The sequence below is a fragment of the Myxocyprinus asiaticus genome, chromosome 26, assembly GCF_019703515.2.
Source record: "Myxocyprinus asiaticus isolate MX2 ecotype Aquarium Trade chromosome 26, UBuf_Myxa_2, whole genome shotgun sequence".
NCBI classification, from domain to species: domain Eukaryota; kingdom Metazoa; phylum Chordata; class Actinopteri; order Cypriniformes; family Catostomidae; genus Myxocyprinus; species Myxocyprinus asiaticus.
In genome coordinates, this window is record NC_059369.1 from 14,787,280 (window position 1) to 14,802,961 (window position 15,682).

General features: G+C 39.1%; 1 protein-coding gene across 5 annotated transcripts in view; it reads left to right on the plus strand.

Moving 5' to 3' along the window:
- Positions 1-7,447, plus strand: part of LOC127416946 (ATP-binding cassette sub-family C member 5-like) — a 41,305-nt gene extending 33,858 nt beyond the window's left edge. For 4 of the 5 annotated variants that reach the window (XM_051656551.1, XM_051656552.1, XM_051656554.1 and 1 more), the window contains 6 exons: positions 125-314; positions 476-635; positions 4,367-4,445; positions 4,710-4,823; positions 5,006-5,170; positions 5,362-7,447. In XM_051656551.1, coding sequence (XP_051512511.1) covers positions 125-314; positions 476-635; positions 4,367-4,445; positions 4,710-4,823; positions 5,006-5,170; positions 5,362-5,463 — 810 coding nt within the window. In that variant the 3' untranslated portion in view covers positions 5,464-7,447. Of the gene's footprint in view, positions 1-124; positions 315-475; positions 636-1,979; positions 3,725-4,366; positions 4,446-4,709; positions 4,824-5,005; positions 5,171-5,361 lie in introns of those variants that run through there. The other variant, XM_051656553.1, reaches the window with a different exon arrangement.
- Positions 7,448-15,682: the final 8,235 nt, after the last annotated feature.

The window sequence follows — 15,682 nt, forward strand, 5'->3', positions numbered from 1 at the left end:
CTGGTCCTTCGTCAGTTTGTGACGGACATTTCCAAGTTAACATTGAAAACTTATTTTCTCACATCTGCTACACATATAATTCAGAATAGAGATGAAAAAGTAAAAATGTGTCTCTCTATCTTAGTCTCTGTCTCTGGAGGCCCCTGCACGGGTGAAAAATAAGGCTCCTCCATCTGACTGGCCCCAGGAGGGTGAGATTGTGTTTGATGGAACAGAGATGAGGTACAGAGACAACCTCCCGCTGATACTGAGGAAAGTTTCCTGCACCATTCGACCAAAAGAGAAGGTCGGCATTGTGGGACGAACAGGCTCAGGTCAGTCTTTTATCCATAAAAAAGGTCCAGTAGGTATTCAACTTTTAGAATTAGCAAATGAATCGGGCCTTTCATGAAATATCGCTTTGTGAATATTTTGTTTACATTTGAAATATGGTAAATAAAGTTTGCATAAAATCTGTCCTTTGGTCTATTCTCAGGGAAGTCGTCTTTGGGAGTGGTTCTCTACCGGCTTGTTGAACCTTGTGGCGGCTCCATTAAAATTGACGGTGTCAACATCTGTGACATTGGCCTTGCAGATTTGCGCAGCAAACTGTCAATCATTCCTCAGGAGCCAGTGCTTTTCAGTGGTACTGTCAGGTAGGCAGGCACTCTGTTGATTTAGGACTTATGCTTTATTTAAACTGTATTCCTAAAGGCCCTTTCACATGCCTCCCATCGAGACTCCTACGCACCTGTCAACACAAACATCATGCACCACTTTCACCTCCATATGAACAAGGTAACGTATTTGAGCTAGAAAATATAACAAATCTTGGTGGTTTCTTTGATACATTGCAAAACAATAAAGGACTTGTCAAGAGCTTTTTTTCTTGAATTTCATATGAGTTCAACATTGTGTTGTACAGCTCGATGTATCTAGATACAGACAGGATCCGTCTCTCGTCCATGTTGTTTCGATTTTTTTATTGCCAGCATCGCCCCTGTAAATACACTGGTAGTAATTGGCTGTGCTTTCAAAGGGTCAGTGGCGTATGGGGTCAAAGTTGAAATTGTTTGCAGTCAGTGGGGTGAATTCACTAAGAATGAATGATGTCTGTGCTGATTTAGCGGCAAATTCATGATAGGAATTATGCAGATCAGGCAACGGCGCAAACGCACAGACAAAATCTGTACTGAGCGCTGTTTGCATGGCAAAGTTCCGATCTTGTGGGTCGGTTTAGAGTACTATATAGCGGAGGATGCTGCAGACCACCACGATCTGGCACACTCTGCCAGGACTGTACAGAAATTCTCCACTACTGTCATCCAGACACCTGAATCATATCCAACATGAGAAAAGTGCATTTGACTACACCGCTCATCTGGATATACTGTGTCAGGTTATAAACCTTATACACGGAGGCAGTATCTTTGATTTTTAATGGGAATGACAACGAGGCTGTGAGCAGGGTATCCGCAGGTCCTAAAAAATTCTCACATTTACTTTTTAAAATTTAAGGCCATAAAAAGTCTTAAATATCTTAAATAAATTACAAGAAGTCTTAAATTTAGTTTGCTGAGGTCTTAAATTCTGTGGCGTGAATAGAGGAGATGCTTAAAACAGCAGAATCTGCGCTAGTAAAAATCCTCTCTCTCTCTCTCTCTCTCTCTCTCGTGCATCCGTCATTTAGCAGCTGACGCTTGAATTTAGTGTGAGCACGCACAGGGAAGATTATTTTTACTGAACTTACTATGTTACACATGTATAAACCTTCATAAACCCGTTAATCCGAAATGCAAATGCCGTTATTTTGCATATCTAACACTTTCAACGTTACAATTTGCAAGCGCGCAAGGCTGGAGCGGTCTTTTGACGCCTTTCAAATCGTTGCGCTGCCTTATTTTACACTGTACCTTTGACAATAATTGTAAAGCTAACAGAACTACTCAGCTGCAGAGTTACACATGTTATATCTCTCATCTCCATCTCCATCTCTCTAGATCTAGTGCTGCCAACGTAATTGACACTGTTCTCATGCTCTCACGCCACACGTCCCTTTTCTCACGCAGTGATAACGTCGCGGATCAAAGAGGACACTGACAGCGCACAGACAGACAAGACAGAGCAAGCTGCATGACAATGCGGGTGCTGCGATTTATTCAGACCAATCAGGGGGAAAGCAGCAGCACAGTGTCTCTCCCTCTCTTTCTCTTTCATAATTTAATCTGTTAACATTTTCAATAGATCTTGTCAACTTTAAACGGCCATTTTTAAGGTAACTGATATTTGAGATATTTCACTCAAAAATTTAAATTGTCATCACTTACTTACATTCATGCTGTTGCAAACCTGTTTGACTTTCTTATTTCAGTGGATATCAAAAGGAGCTATTAGGGAGTTTCAGTCACCATTCACTTACATTGAATGAAAAACAAGATGCAGTGACAGTGAATGGTGAATGAGACTAAATGTTTTGCTTAACATCTCCTTTTTTGTTCTAAAATTCATACAGACTTAAGGGTGAGCAGTGATGACAGAAATTACATTTTTTAATGAACTGCCCTTTAAGTACCTGTTAAAGTATTTGTTAAAGGTATCTGCCAAGAAAAAAAAATATAAATGTTATTCAGCACATGGTAGACCTTATTCACAGCAGCGGTATGTTTGATGTTTAATGACAATGACAACAATGTCTCTTCGATGAGATGTACTGCAGTTTAAAGTGTTTTTGGATCCTTCTGTGTGCAAAACACTGAAAAAATATCTTTTCAAGGACACTCGGTAGACAAAAGACTCCAGACAACACGAGTTGTGGAAAATCAGATGGGATATTGGAACTTTTTACAGATTTATACCATGCATGCCTTTGAAGAAATGTTAAGTCTATCCCTCACAGCCTCGTTTCCATTCCCATTAAAAATCAAACATGGCACTACTGTGAATAAGATCTTTAGACCAATCCTCTTATTTACAAAAATGTCAGCGCATGCACAGTAAGTGGTGGCAGATAGCCCGCTGATTTTTGTGGTAGATTTGACAGATTAGAGGATTAAATGAAAGTATGACACAAAACCATCATAAATACAAATATGTTCTTAGCGATACAATTACTATAATGATATGAGTTAATAACAAACATGTAATCATGTTCGCTATAAATTTATGCTGCAAAGTTGTGAGTTGAAATGATCTCCTCAGTCCAGTCAGCTCTGTTGATGATCTTGAAGCCACAGCTGTCAACGAGAGCCCTCAGAATAATTTTTCAACAACGTAATCCAATAAATGTTTATTTTTTGCACGTGGTTTTTGCCACCACTTCCGTGTTTGACATAAACGGTGACGTTGCCAAAGCATTGGTCTAATGAGTCATGACTTGCTAGAAAGCAAGTGACTAAAGAGAAGGGTCACAATATAGGCTACATACTTTAGGCTACATGCATTCTTAATAATTTAATTTAGACTTTTAATGTTGCATTAACTTATTAACTGTACAGTGCATGTTATTATTTGTATATTGTGTTGTGTGTAATTATGTGTATATTAGATTTTAAATTGTGTTGTGTAAATATGATGTTTATTGTAGATTGGTATATGTCTCATCACTGTCATGACTGCTGTGTTGATCGGAACTGCACCCAAGAATTTCACACACTATTGCACTTGTGTGTATGGTTGTGTGACAATAAAAGTGATTTGATTTGATTTGATAACACATAAATGCACAATAAAATATATATTTAAAAAAAACAAAAACATGTCCAGATACATTCAAGTAGCCTCAATGGTTTTGTATTTACCAGCTAATGAATTAATGTTTTTTTTTACTGTGAAAGTGGTCTTAAATATTTCTTAAAGTTGGCCTTAAAAAGTCTTGCATTTCATTCCTTCAAACCTGCAGATACCCTGTGTGAGGGATAGACTTACCATCTCTTCAATGGCACGAATGGTATAAAGCTGTATAAAGCTCCTAGATCACATCTGATTTTCCACAACACCTGTTGTCTGGTGTTCTTTGTATACTGGATGTTCTTAGACAGATATTTTATCAATGTTTTGTCCGTGGAATGATCCAAAAACACTTTAAACTGCAGTACAGCCCATTGAAGAGACTGTAAGTCTATCCCTCGCAGCCTCAGGGCCGCTAGTTTGAAGAAGGTCTATAACACAATTCTTCATCATTTGATCATTATTTGATGAATTTCTGTAGCTGTAGCTAGACACTTCGCTCCATAGAGTTCAATGCATTGGGAAACATTGACATGAGCCATGTGAAAGGGCCTTAGTGCTTCCTCTGAATGCTTCACATAAATGTATTTGTCACTGGTATATTTGCTTTCTTCATGTACTGTATAGTGAGGAATTTTTCTGTTTTGTTCTCCTCAAAAAGATCCAACCTGGATCCATTTAACCAGTATTCAGAGGAGCAAATCTGGGATGCCCTGGAGAGGACACACATGAAAGAATGTGTAAGCCAAAGAGAATTCATAAAAGTCAAAGTAACATTCCATATATTGCATTTCCAGGCAAAGTAGTTTCAGCTCGGAAGTTTTGTTACATAACACTTACTCATGTTGTCTGTCACACCTAAGGGCATGTATGACAGCTCTGATTTGGTCTCAGATTACAAATTTATTTGTCTCTTCCCTCCATTTTATCACTGCCTCTGTCATTATTTCCACGGCTTTGAATCTCTGTAATTCAATGTCTTGTGTCTCCTCTTTATTGATTAGGTGTCTCAGCTGCCCCTAAAGCTGGAGTCCGAGGTGGTTGAAAATGGAGAGAACTTCTCTGTGGGTGAGAGGCAGCTGCTCTGTGTGGCCAGAGTTCTTCTGAGACAGTGCAAGGCGAGTTTTATCATAGACTCTTTATAGTTCTCCCTCCCACCTGCACTAAAAGCATCTCTCGTTTTGTAAGCCTGACTTTGATCTTGTCTGATATAAAGAGCCAATGGGAATAAGCAGATAATGCAAAACAGACTTTGTCCCATTTAACCAGATCATCTACTTTGTTTCCTCCCAATTTTTAGATCTTGATCCTGGATGAGGCCACAGCGGCTATGGACACAGAGACTGATTGTTTAATTCAGGAGACGATTCGTAATGCTTTCCAGGACTGCACCACTCTGACTATCGCACATAGACTTCACACGGTGCTCAGCTGTGACCGTATCATGGTGCTCAATCAGGGCCAGGTAAAATGTACACATCTAATTCTTTTGATGGTGGGAGGAAATCCTAATCTGAAATGCCTGGAGTAAAAATTGGTTTGGGCTGACATGCACAATGTTCCATGGTTCCTTTGAGCGGATTTGTCAAAGAAAGTCCCTTTTCTGTGGTTCCTCTGTTATACTGACTCGTAGCCTTTTTCCTTTTTCTGACCCAGGTGGTGGAATTCGACGAGCCGTCCAAGCTTCTGGCCAATGAAAACTCTCGCTTCTGTGCAATGCTGGCAGCAGTGGAGAACAAAATCTCTGTAAGAGGCTAAAGGATGTTCGAGCCAAGGTTTCACTCCCAAGGACTGAAGGGAACATTGTCCATTAATATTCCAGTCACTGCTGCTTCAATGTTACTCCTTCCTTCAGACCTGTAGGGACCTGGGGAGGGAGATTATTGTATTTCCATGAAACTCATGGGCTGTCATTAGGGGCATGCCTGTTAAGATGTACTACTCGTAAGCTTAAATGGTTAGGTCAACAAACACTGAGACTGTAATGATATTTACTTGATGGAAGGGGGAAATCAGTTTTCATGTAGTTCCATTCATGCAAACTGGTATGTTTTACAGAGTATACACCGATCAGCCACAACATTAAAACCTCCTGCCTAATATTGTGTAGGTCCCCCTCGTGCCGCCAAAAAAACGCCAACCCAAATCTCAGAATAGCATTCTGAGATGATATTCTTCTCACCACAATTGTACAGAGCGATTAGCTGAGTTACCGTAGACTTCGTCAGTTCGAACCAGTCTGGTCTTTCTCCTTTGACCTCTCTCATCAACAAGGTATTTCCATCCACAGAACTGCCGCTCACTGGATGTTTATTGTTTTTGGCACAATTTGGAGTAAATTCTAGAGACTGTTATGTGTGAAAATCCCAGGAGATCAGTAGTTACAGGAATACTCAAACCAGCCTGTCAGGCACCAACAATCATCCATGCGATTATCTAATCAGCCAGTCAAGTGGCAGCAGTGCAGTGCATAAAATCATTCAGATACGGGTCAGGAGCTTCAATTAATTTTCATATCAACCATCAGAATGGGGAAAAAATGTGATCTCAGTGATTTGGACCGTGGCATGATTGTTGGTGCCGGATGGGCTGGTTTGAGTGTTTCTGTAACTGCTGATCTCCTGGGATTTTCACACACAACAGTCTCTAGAATTTACTCAGAATTGTCCCAGAAACAAAAAACATCCAGTGAGCGGCAGTTCTGCGGATGGAAATGCCTTGTTGATGAGAGAGGTCAACGGAGAATGGCCAGACTGGTTCGAACTGACAAAGTCTACAGTAACTCAGATAATCACTCTGTACAATTGTGGTGAGAAAAATAGCATTCTGAGATGCGGGTTGGCACTGTTTTGGCGGCACGAGGGGGACCTACATAATATTAGGCAGGTGGTTTTAATGTTGTGGCTGATCGGTGTGTATATATATATCTCTGTGTATATATATTTACAAGGTGGTTGCAGAGTCCTTTTGTATTGGTTCTGCTGGTCTATGTACAGTATGTAATATACATTCAGATGTATCATATTTCATTACTGTTCAATATTTTTGACAACTTGACCATCTTCAGTACATGTGTAACTGTTGTCTTGTGACTTGAACCCTAAACTCTGGCACAGGTGATGTTGTCCACAGGATTTTGTAAAAGCACTGAGTAGGTGGGACTCTTAAAGAGAAACAGTGCTGCTTATTCACTGTCTCCTTGATCAGCACACCAAGGATTCAGTCTTATTTAGCTAAGAGGCCTTGTATATTTATAGCCTATTTCCACTGTTAACATTTCCTTGTACCTTTTGTTTTTCCTCTAATGTGGTCTTTTTTGCTTTATATTTTACATATGAATGCATTTCTTATTTCGGCTTGTTTTTGCACTTTTGCATCCAAAGAGGATTTCATCTGCTCCCCCTGTTGATCTCAGACTAGACATGCTTGTCAAGCATAATCTTAATGGGCCAAATTTGCTAGAACCAGTGTTTTGTTTTTGTGTTACATTGTTTATCACAGCAGTGGTGCAACGAGATCACATTGAATGGAACTCCTGTATCAGGTTGTGATGGTCATCTGTGGTCTGCATGAAGGGAAATTTGATTTTGAACAAGCCCTCTCATCAGACCCTGCAGAATTGGTTGTTATTTCCATTACGTTTCATAGCCTTAGCATGATTTCTTAATTGCCTTGTGAAAAGGGTGGAATGAGAGGAGGAGAGAGCACTCTCCACAGTCTCAATAAATTTATTTTAGGTTTACTTTTTTTGTGTCTGTGTTTCTGGGATACTTAAAGGGACATTTTTGTACACACTGAATTAAGAAACTATTTCAGGTGCCCTAATGAATTATAAAGATATCCTCAGATACCAATTTCTGAGGATATCTAATTCTAATTCGATAATGTTAAACTGTCATTCATTACAATAAATATCTCCCATTCTTTTGTTGAATCAACATTTTCAATATTGTAAAACGGGTTTTCAACTTTTACAGGGACCTCAATTTAAAAGCAAGATTTTCTCAGTAACACTATAACTTTCATTAAAAAATTATATTAATATACAATATAAAATACAGTATATCAGATCAATTGATCGGTTCGAAAATATTACATTATGAACAACATAGTTTTTGTTGATAGGAAATTCCATAAATGATGAAACTGGCAAATTAAATATTTGGCAAGATGTTGCCTTTATATCTGCATGAATTTCTGCACAAATAAAATATGTTTGAGTAAATGAAAATCTATGAGAAAGTGAGAATCTCCTCCATAAACCAGTGTTACTATAGTTTTGGATTTTAAATTAGTTTTTATTTCTATTTTATATTCAATTTGTCATTACAATTTAGTTTTCACAGTTTGTTAGTTTTAGTTTAGATTTCGTTTTCTCAGCGTTTTATAGTTGCAGTTTAGTTCGTTTTTATTTTAGTTTTGGTATTTTTATGGCTTTTTACTGGTGTAATTTAAAAAGTCTAACATTAAATTTTTCAGGGCAGTCTTGTGTTACCTCTATCTAGTGGTATTTTAATGTGGATTGTAAATGTTGCAAATTTAAAAATACAGGGTGAATATGGGTAAAGTGACAAAGGTCATTTAAGCTTGATCCACACTGTATCCATATGTATTTCCTTAAATGATTATAAATCTTTACTAAACTAATCTTTAGGGAGTACACAATTAAAGGAATAGTTCACCCAAAATGAAAATTCATCATTTATTCACCCTCATGCCATTCCAGACATGGATGACTTTCTTTCTTCAGCAGAATACAAATGAAGATTTGTAGAAGAATATTTCAGCTCTGTAGGTCCGTACAATGCAAGTCAATAGGGGCCAAAACTTTGAAGCTCCAAAGTCCACATAAAGGTGTCATAAAAGTAATTTGTCCTGCCTTTATGTGCTTTTTGGAGCTTCAAAATGTTGGACCTCATTCACTTGTATTGTGAGGACCTACAGAGCTGAAATATTCTTCTACAAATCTTCATTTGTATTCAGCAGAAGAAAGAAAGTCATTCACATCTGGGATGGCATGAGGGTGAATAAATGATAAGAGACTTTTCATTTTTGGGTGAACTATTCCTTTAACTTTTTGAGGTTTTAAATGGATGAATTTACTTTGGGATGTGTGGCAGAGCTCATTTCATGACCACAGGTGGGAAAAGCAATGTTAAAGAAAATGACAGACATTTGAGGTCAATCTTGTTAAGGTTATATATAAAAAAAAGTAAAAGTTAACTGACGGTTATGATGTGAAAGTGTATTAGAAAATATAAAAATTAATTCCAAATACTTTGTAGATATTTCCAAGAGAATCATTTATCCTCTGTACCAGTACTGCTTTAAAAAAAAATCTGGGATTTGTTTAAAAGAGGCTCTTCAAGGTTCTACTTCCCAGAATTGAAAATGTCTTCATTTTTGCTTTTGACTAAGGTAGAAGACATCCTAAACTTTCTTCAAATGTATAATGTTAGGTTATGTGGCATTTGGATCATAATTCAAAGTGTCAAGAAATGTAAAATTTCCAGAAGTGTCTCACTTTGCCATATTCATCCTAGTATATCAAAAACTAAAATGAATTTGAGATCAATTTTATTTTATTTTAGTTAGTTTTGGAGTTATAAAAAAATATTTTAGTTTAGTTTAAGTTTTTTCCAATAATTTCTATTTTAGTTAACGAAAATAATTTTAGTTAGTTTTCATTTTCGTTAAATATAATAACACTGCTACAAACACCTCTACACAGTGAGAGAAGGAAGGACAATGTCCAGGATGACAAGGGAAACCAGCACTCTCAGAGATTACATCAGTGCACTTGTAAATGGAACTGTGTTGATTGAGCAGCCAGCAGAGTATCAGATGTTTGTGCAGGATATCGCTTTCCTTTACACTCATGTATGCCAACCAGCTTGCTTGCTGAAACAGTTAGAAGACATAATTATTCTGGTTATTCTTAATTTATTAGACACTTTTATCCAATCCCCCTGGGATTATTGGCAGGGCAGGTCCTTTCGACTGGAGGTCTGGAGGGGACACAAGAAAAATCTAGGACCCGGCCATGTTTAATGGAATAGTTCACTGAAAAAGTTGCAATTTGTCATTCACTGCTCACCCTCATGTCACTGGAAACACATATCACAATACGAGTTGTATCTAGCTAAATGTACAGGCTGCAGAAACATCTGGACTACTTTTATGGTACTTAAAACTGTAGTGTGAAATTTCTGTGCCACAAGCGTCACCAAGTGGAATTGCAAAAATAAATATTGTTTTCAAAAATCTTTACGAATACACCCTCCATGTGCCACTGGTCGAACAAACAGATAGTCCCGCCCCAAACTCATGCCACTGGTTGAGCCTATTTTTGTGTGTAGGGCTGACTGGGCTGCTCAAACAAACAAGAGCAATACTGAGTGTGTCATATGGTGCGTTCAAGTCATGTCGGAATGATCATATTTACGAGTTAAGCCCCAACTTTCCAAGTTGGGGGCGGGTCGATTTAAGAATCATGGCAAAAGCAAATTGTTATTGGTAATAATTCAGTTTTACTTGAGGATTTTGACTACAGTTTAGTTTGCATGCATTTTTTTGTACTGTTAATCAGGGCCTGCTCTAGGGGGGTGCTGGGGTGGGCTTTGCCCCTCTAAATTATCAAACGCCACTCTGTCGTTGGTTATTGCCCCCCTAATGTTACCTTTCTAGATCCAGGCCTGCAATGAAGAATAACTATAAAACTTGCCATTCATTTAACTGACTCATTTAGCTGGTTTATGCAGCAACAAGCGTTTGCAACAAAACGACATTTACCATAATTATATGTGGGTGCACTAGAATTATACAATATATAGATAAAGCATTGTTACACACCTAATGCATGGCTTTGCTCTTCATTTTGTTGTATTGTTGCTAAAAAAAAAAAAAGGCTTCCTACCTTTGCTAGCAAGTAAACAAGTGAGAAAGAAATATGAAATTGCAAAACGGGTCCATTCTTTCCGACTAAAATCGCTTGAAAGCACATCACATCGTATTTACGATTTCCGACCTCGAAAGTACGAACTTCCCGAAAGGACTTAGTGCACACCAATAGAGCCATAGTGTTTACACTTTTCGGGGAAGTCAACCTAAAAATGGTTTACTGAGTTCTCTCTGCATATAAAGCTGGGATAAGAGAAAGTGTTTTAACACTGAAATAATACATAATTTATTGTCAATTTTGGAGATCAGAAGCCACTGGTCACCATCACTGATATATATATATCAGAGATTAATTAGCAAAGACGGGCCACTTCTATTAAAATGAATGGGAGAAATTGGAATGCCCAACGGTAGCCAACGGTCAATGGATGTAGAAAGGAAGTCCCGCCTTACAGGTAAAAGAGCCAATCACCTTTTAGATACAGGCATCGGCAGTTAATCAACTCGACAATGCACATGTGCATTAGCAAAACAAGCCGAGAAAATTGCGTTTTTTAGCGTAATCTGAGTTAAAGAAGCACAACTTATGATAGCACTATTGTCAGATTTTACTGCTGATTGTAAATGTGTCCTGTGATCGTAATCTTGACAAACCGTTTAGGAGATTTCAGTCTTTTCCCAGTCAAGTAGACAGGAGCTGCACTGTCATGACTGGAAATAGCCTCCCGAGAGTATTCCAAAAATGGCCGACAGTGGACTGACTTGCTAGAAAGACTTTGTGTATATATATATATATATATAGTTCTGTGCAAAAGTCTTTGGCACATAATATGTTTCATAAAGGCATTTGTCTTAAGATGGTTATTTATATCTTCAGCTTTAGTGTGTCAATAGGAAATATACATTTTAGACTCCCAAATATTACTTTTGCAAATAGAAAAGATTAGAATAGAAGAACAGGGAGCCCTGCAACAGATCTCATGGCCCCCACAAAGCCCTCCACTGAACATCAAGTCAGTCTGGGATAACATGAAGAGACAGGAGCAATTGAGACAGTCTAAATAGATAGAAGAACTGTGGTGAATTCTCCAAGAAGCTTGGAACATCCTATCTGCCAACATACAAGTAAAACTGTGTCCAGGTGTACCTGGAGAATTGGTGCTGTTTTAAAGGCAAAGGTGGTCACACCAAATATTGATTTAGCTTTTTTATGTTTACTGGACTTTGTATGACATTAAGTGATAAATGAAAACTATTTATGGCATTATTTTTGAAGACATCCTCACTATGCAACATTTTTCACAAGTGCCTAAAACTTGTGCACAGTACTATATATATATTCACCTTATTCAGCCCCGTCCCTGTTCCGTGCTCTGCTCTTCCGTATTCTGTCATCTAACTTCCTGTTTGTATTGAAGCTACTAAGAAGAGTCGATCAAAATGGATTATGTGTGGGAGCACAGAAAGTATTTTTCCAGCAACAGTTGATTGTGTGAGTCTACATCACCCCTTTACTACGTGAAAATGCTTGTGAGGTGTTTTTTCCTGTCACTTTAAATGCAATTTTTTTTCCGACACCCGCGGAGGTAAATTGGACCTGGCAGATCACATTCGGACAGATGAGACACACTGCACTTTTTCATGATACAAGCGTTTAATTGTTATACGTGTATACATCAGTATGTCAGGATCTTGTGTATTTATGAAGCACTCTTGTTTTACAATCTCACTGCTCTGCTTCCAGTTGTTATGACATCCCCTGAACACTTTAAAATACTCATGATAACTTTTGACAACTCTATAACCTGTAAATCCACTTCGCTAGCTAATTACACTTTGACATCAACACCATATCTATAATCCACCATTTTCCTGAACGCGGAAGTGTTCCACAATTCGACTGTTTTCAGTTTCTTCACTCGCATCAGTGTATATTCTTAGCAGGTAATGTAATGTTTAAGGTATTACATTTGTAAAAATTGCCAAAAAACATGCCGACACTTCACAGAGTAGGGATGATCGGTTTTTTTTGTGCATGGGCAGACTGGGAAGAGAAATTGGCCCTGAACTTTATGTCACTGGCCAAATAGTTTTCAAGCGGGGGGGTTGTGTGTGGCATATCACAGCGGCATTTTGTGGCCCTCTTCAGTCGCAGCCTGTTCGACATAACACGGCAGCCTGTTTCAGCTTATCGCCACCCATTAGGCCCCGTTTCATGGCCGGCCCTCCAGGAAAAGTCCCGGTTCTCCCCATGGCCAGTCTGCCCCTGCCTGAGTGTGTAGATGACATAAAGTGATGGTCAGAGGTTAGCTATGTTGATATCATTAATTATTCTGAGTTGTTATGACAGCCTACAATGGCACAAGTTGAGCCTGAAATTTACACTATATTGCCAAAAGTATTCGCTCACCCATCCAAATAATTGAATTCAGGTGTTCCAATCACTTCCATGGCCACAGGTGTATAAAATGAAGCACCTAGGCATGCAGACTGCTTCTACAAACATTTGTGAAAGAATGGGCCGCTCTCAGGAGCTCAGTGAATTCCAGCGTGGTACTGTGATAGGATGCCACCTGTGCAACAAGTTCAGTCGTGAAATTTCCTCGCTACTAAATATTCCACAGTCAACTGTCAGTGGTATTATAACAAAGTGGAAGCAATTGGGAATGACAGCAACTCAGCCACGAAGTGGTAGGCCACATAAAATGACAGAGCGGGGTCAGCGGATGCTGAGGCGCATAGTGCGCAGAGGTCGCCAACTTTCTGCAGAGTCAATCGCTACAGACCTCCAATGTTCATGTGGCCTTCAGATTAGCTCAAGAACAGTGCATAGAGAGCTTCATGGAATGGGTTTCCATGGCCGAGCAGCTGCATCCAAGCCATACATCACCAAGTGCAATGCAAAGCGTCAGATGCAGTGGTGTAAAGCACGCCGCCACTGGACTCTAGAGCAGTGGAGACGCGTTCTCTGGAGTGACGAATCACGCTTTTCCATCTGGCAATCTGATGGACGAGTCTGGGTTTGGCGGTTGCCAGGAGAACGGTACTTGTCTGACTGCATTGTGCCAACTGTGAAGTTTGGTGGAGGGGGGATTATGGTGTGGGGTTGTTTTTCAGGAGCTGGGCTTGGCCCCTTAGTTCCAGTGAAAGGAACTCTGAATGCTTCAGCATACCAAGAGATTTTGGACAATTCCATGCTCCCAACTTTGTGGGAACAGTTTGGGGATGGCCCCTTCCTGTTCCAACATGACCGCACACCAGTGCACAAAGCAAGGTCCATAAAGACATGGATGAGCGAGTTTGGTGTGGAAGAACTTGACTGGCCTGCACAGAGTCCTGACCTCAACCCGATAGAGCACCTTTGGGATGAATTAGAGCGAAGACTGCGAGCCAGGCCTTCTCGTCCAACATCAGTGTCTGACCTCACAAATGCGCTTCTGGAAGAATGGTCAAAAATTCCCATAAACACACACCTATACCTTGTGGAAAGCCTTCCCAGAAGAGTTGAAGCTGTTATAGCTGCAAAGGGTGGGCCGACGTCATATTAAACCCTATGGATTAAGAATGGGATGTCACTTAAGTTCATATGCGTCTAAAGGCAGATGAGCGAATACTTTTGGCAATATAGTGTATTTTTACACCAAGTTACACTTAAATGGTTGTTATTCTTCTCTGGATCACTCATTTTGGCAGTTTGTACTGAAATACAAAACAGGCAATTAGAATCATCATGGCGCCACCCAGTGGTTGCTCAGCAAAACTGTGGTTAGAACTGCTAGAACGGAAGTTCCGAGACAAAATTTTCAAGATGGCTGCACCCTAGTTTCTAAGGTGAATAGAACTGGATCGCCTATGCAACGGTAAACTCCCAGCAGGAGGTGAAGCCACCGGCCATTTCGGTATGCCCAAAACTGTCATAGAGCGTCAATGATATGGATAATATTCGAAACGAGGGAGAAGAAATATGCGGATCGCGATATCAGAGCATTCACCGGCCCTGGTGTTCAGTCTATCAGTGCAGCACAACCATCACCAAAGGAAGCGGGAAAACTGTCCACACGTTGTAATTTAAGTAGGAAAAGCTGTAATATCTGCTTGTTTAGGGTGACAACGTCCTTACCCCTGAAAGGGACTTTAAAAAAGTATGTTTTGATGAAAACATAAAACAAGTAACTCTGAACAAACACTTCGATGTTCACAATAAATAAGTCTGAAAATGTCTGTTTGTACTTACCTCAGTTTCAGTGAACTTGTTTACATTCAGCTTATCTGTTCGCTGATGACGTTTGTAAGAGGTATACTGTATACTGTTGGTTATAGATATGAATAACTTGCTCAGGCTTTTAAGAAACAGGAAAATGCCCATCTTTAAATAAATAAATAATTACATGTCTAGGACGTTTGCATTGTAGATGTACAGTGCTGTGAAAAAGTATTTGCCCCCTTCCTGATTTCTTCTATTTTATGTATTTTTCATACTAAAATGTTTAAGATCTTCAAACAAGATATAACATAAAACAAAGGCAACCTGAGTAAACACAAAATACAGTTTTCCAATATATATATATATATATATATATATATATATATATATATATATATACAGGTGCATCTCAATAAATTAGAATGTCGTGGAAAAGTTCATTTATTTCAGTAATTCAACTCAAATTGTGAAACTCGTGTATTAAATAAATTCAATGCACACAGACTGAAGTAGTTTAAGTCTTTGGTTCTTTTAATTGTGATGATTTTGGCTCACATTTAACAAAAACCCACCAATTCACCATCTCAAAAAATTAGAATATGGTGACATGCCAATCAGGTAATCAACTCAAAACACCTGCAAAGGTTTCCCGAGCCTTCAAAATGGTCTCTCAGTTTGGTTCACTAGGCTACACAATCATGGGGAAGACTGCTGATCTGACAGTTGTCCAGAAGACAATCATTGACACCCTTCACAAGCAGGGTAAGCCACAAACATTCATTGCCAAATAAGCTGGCTGTTCACAGAGTGCTGTATCCAAGCATGTTAACAGAAAGTTGAGTGGAAGGAAAAAGTGTGGAAGAAAAAGATGCA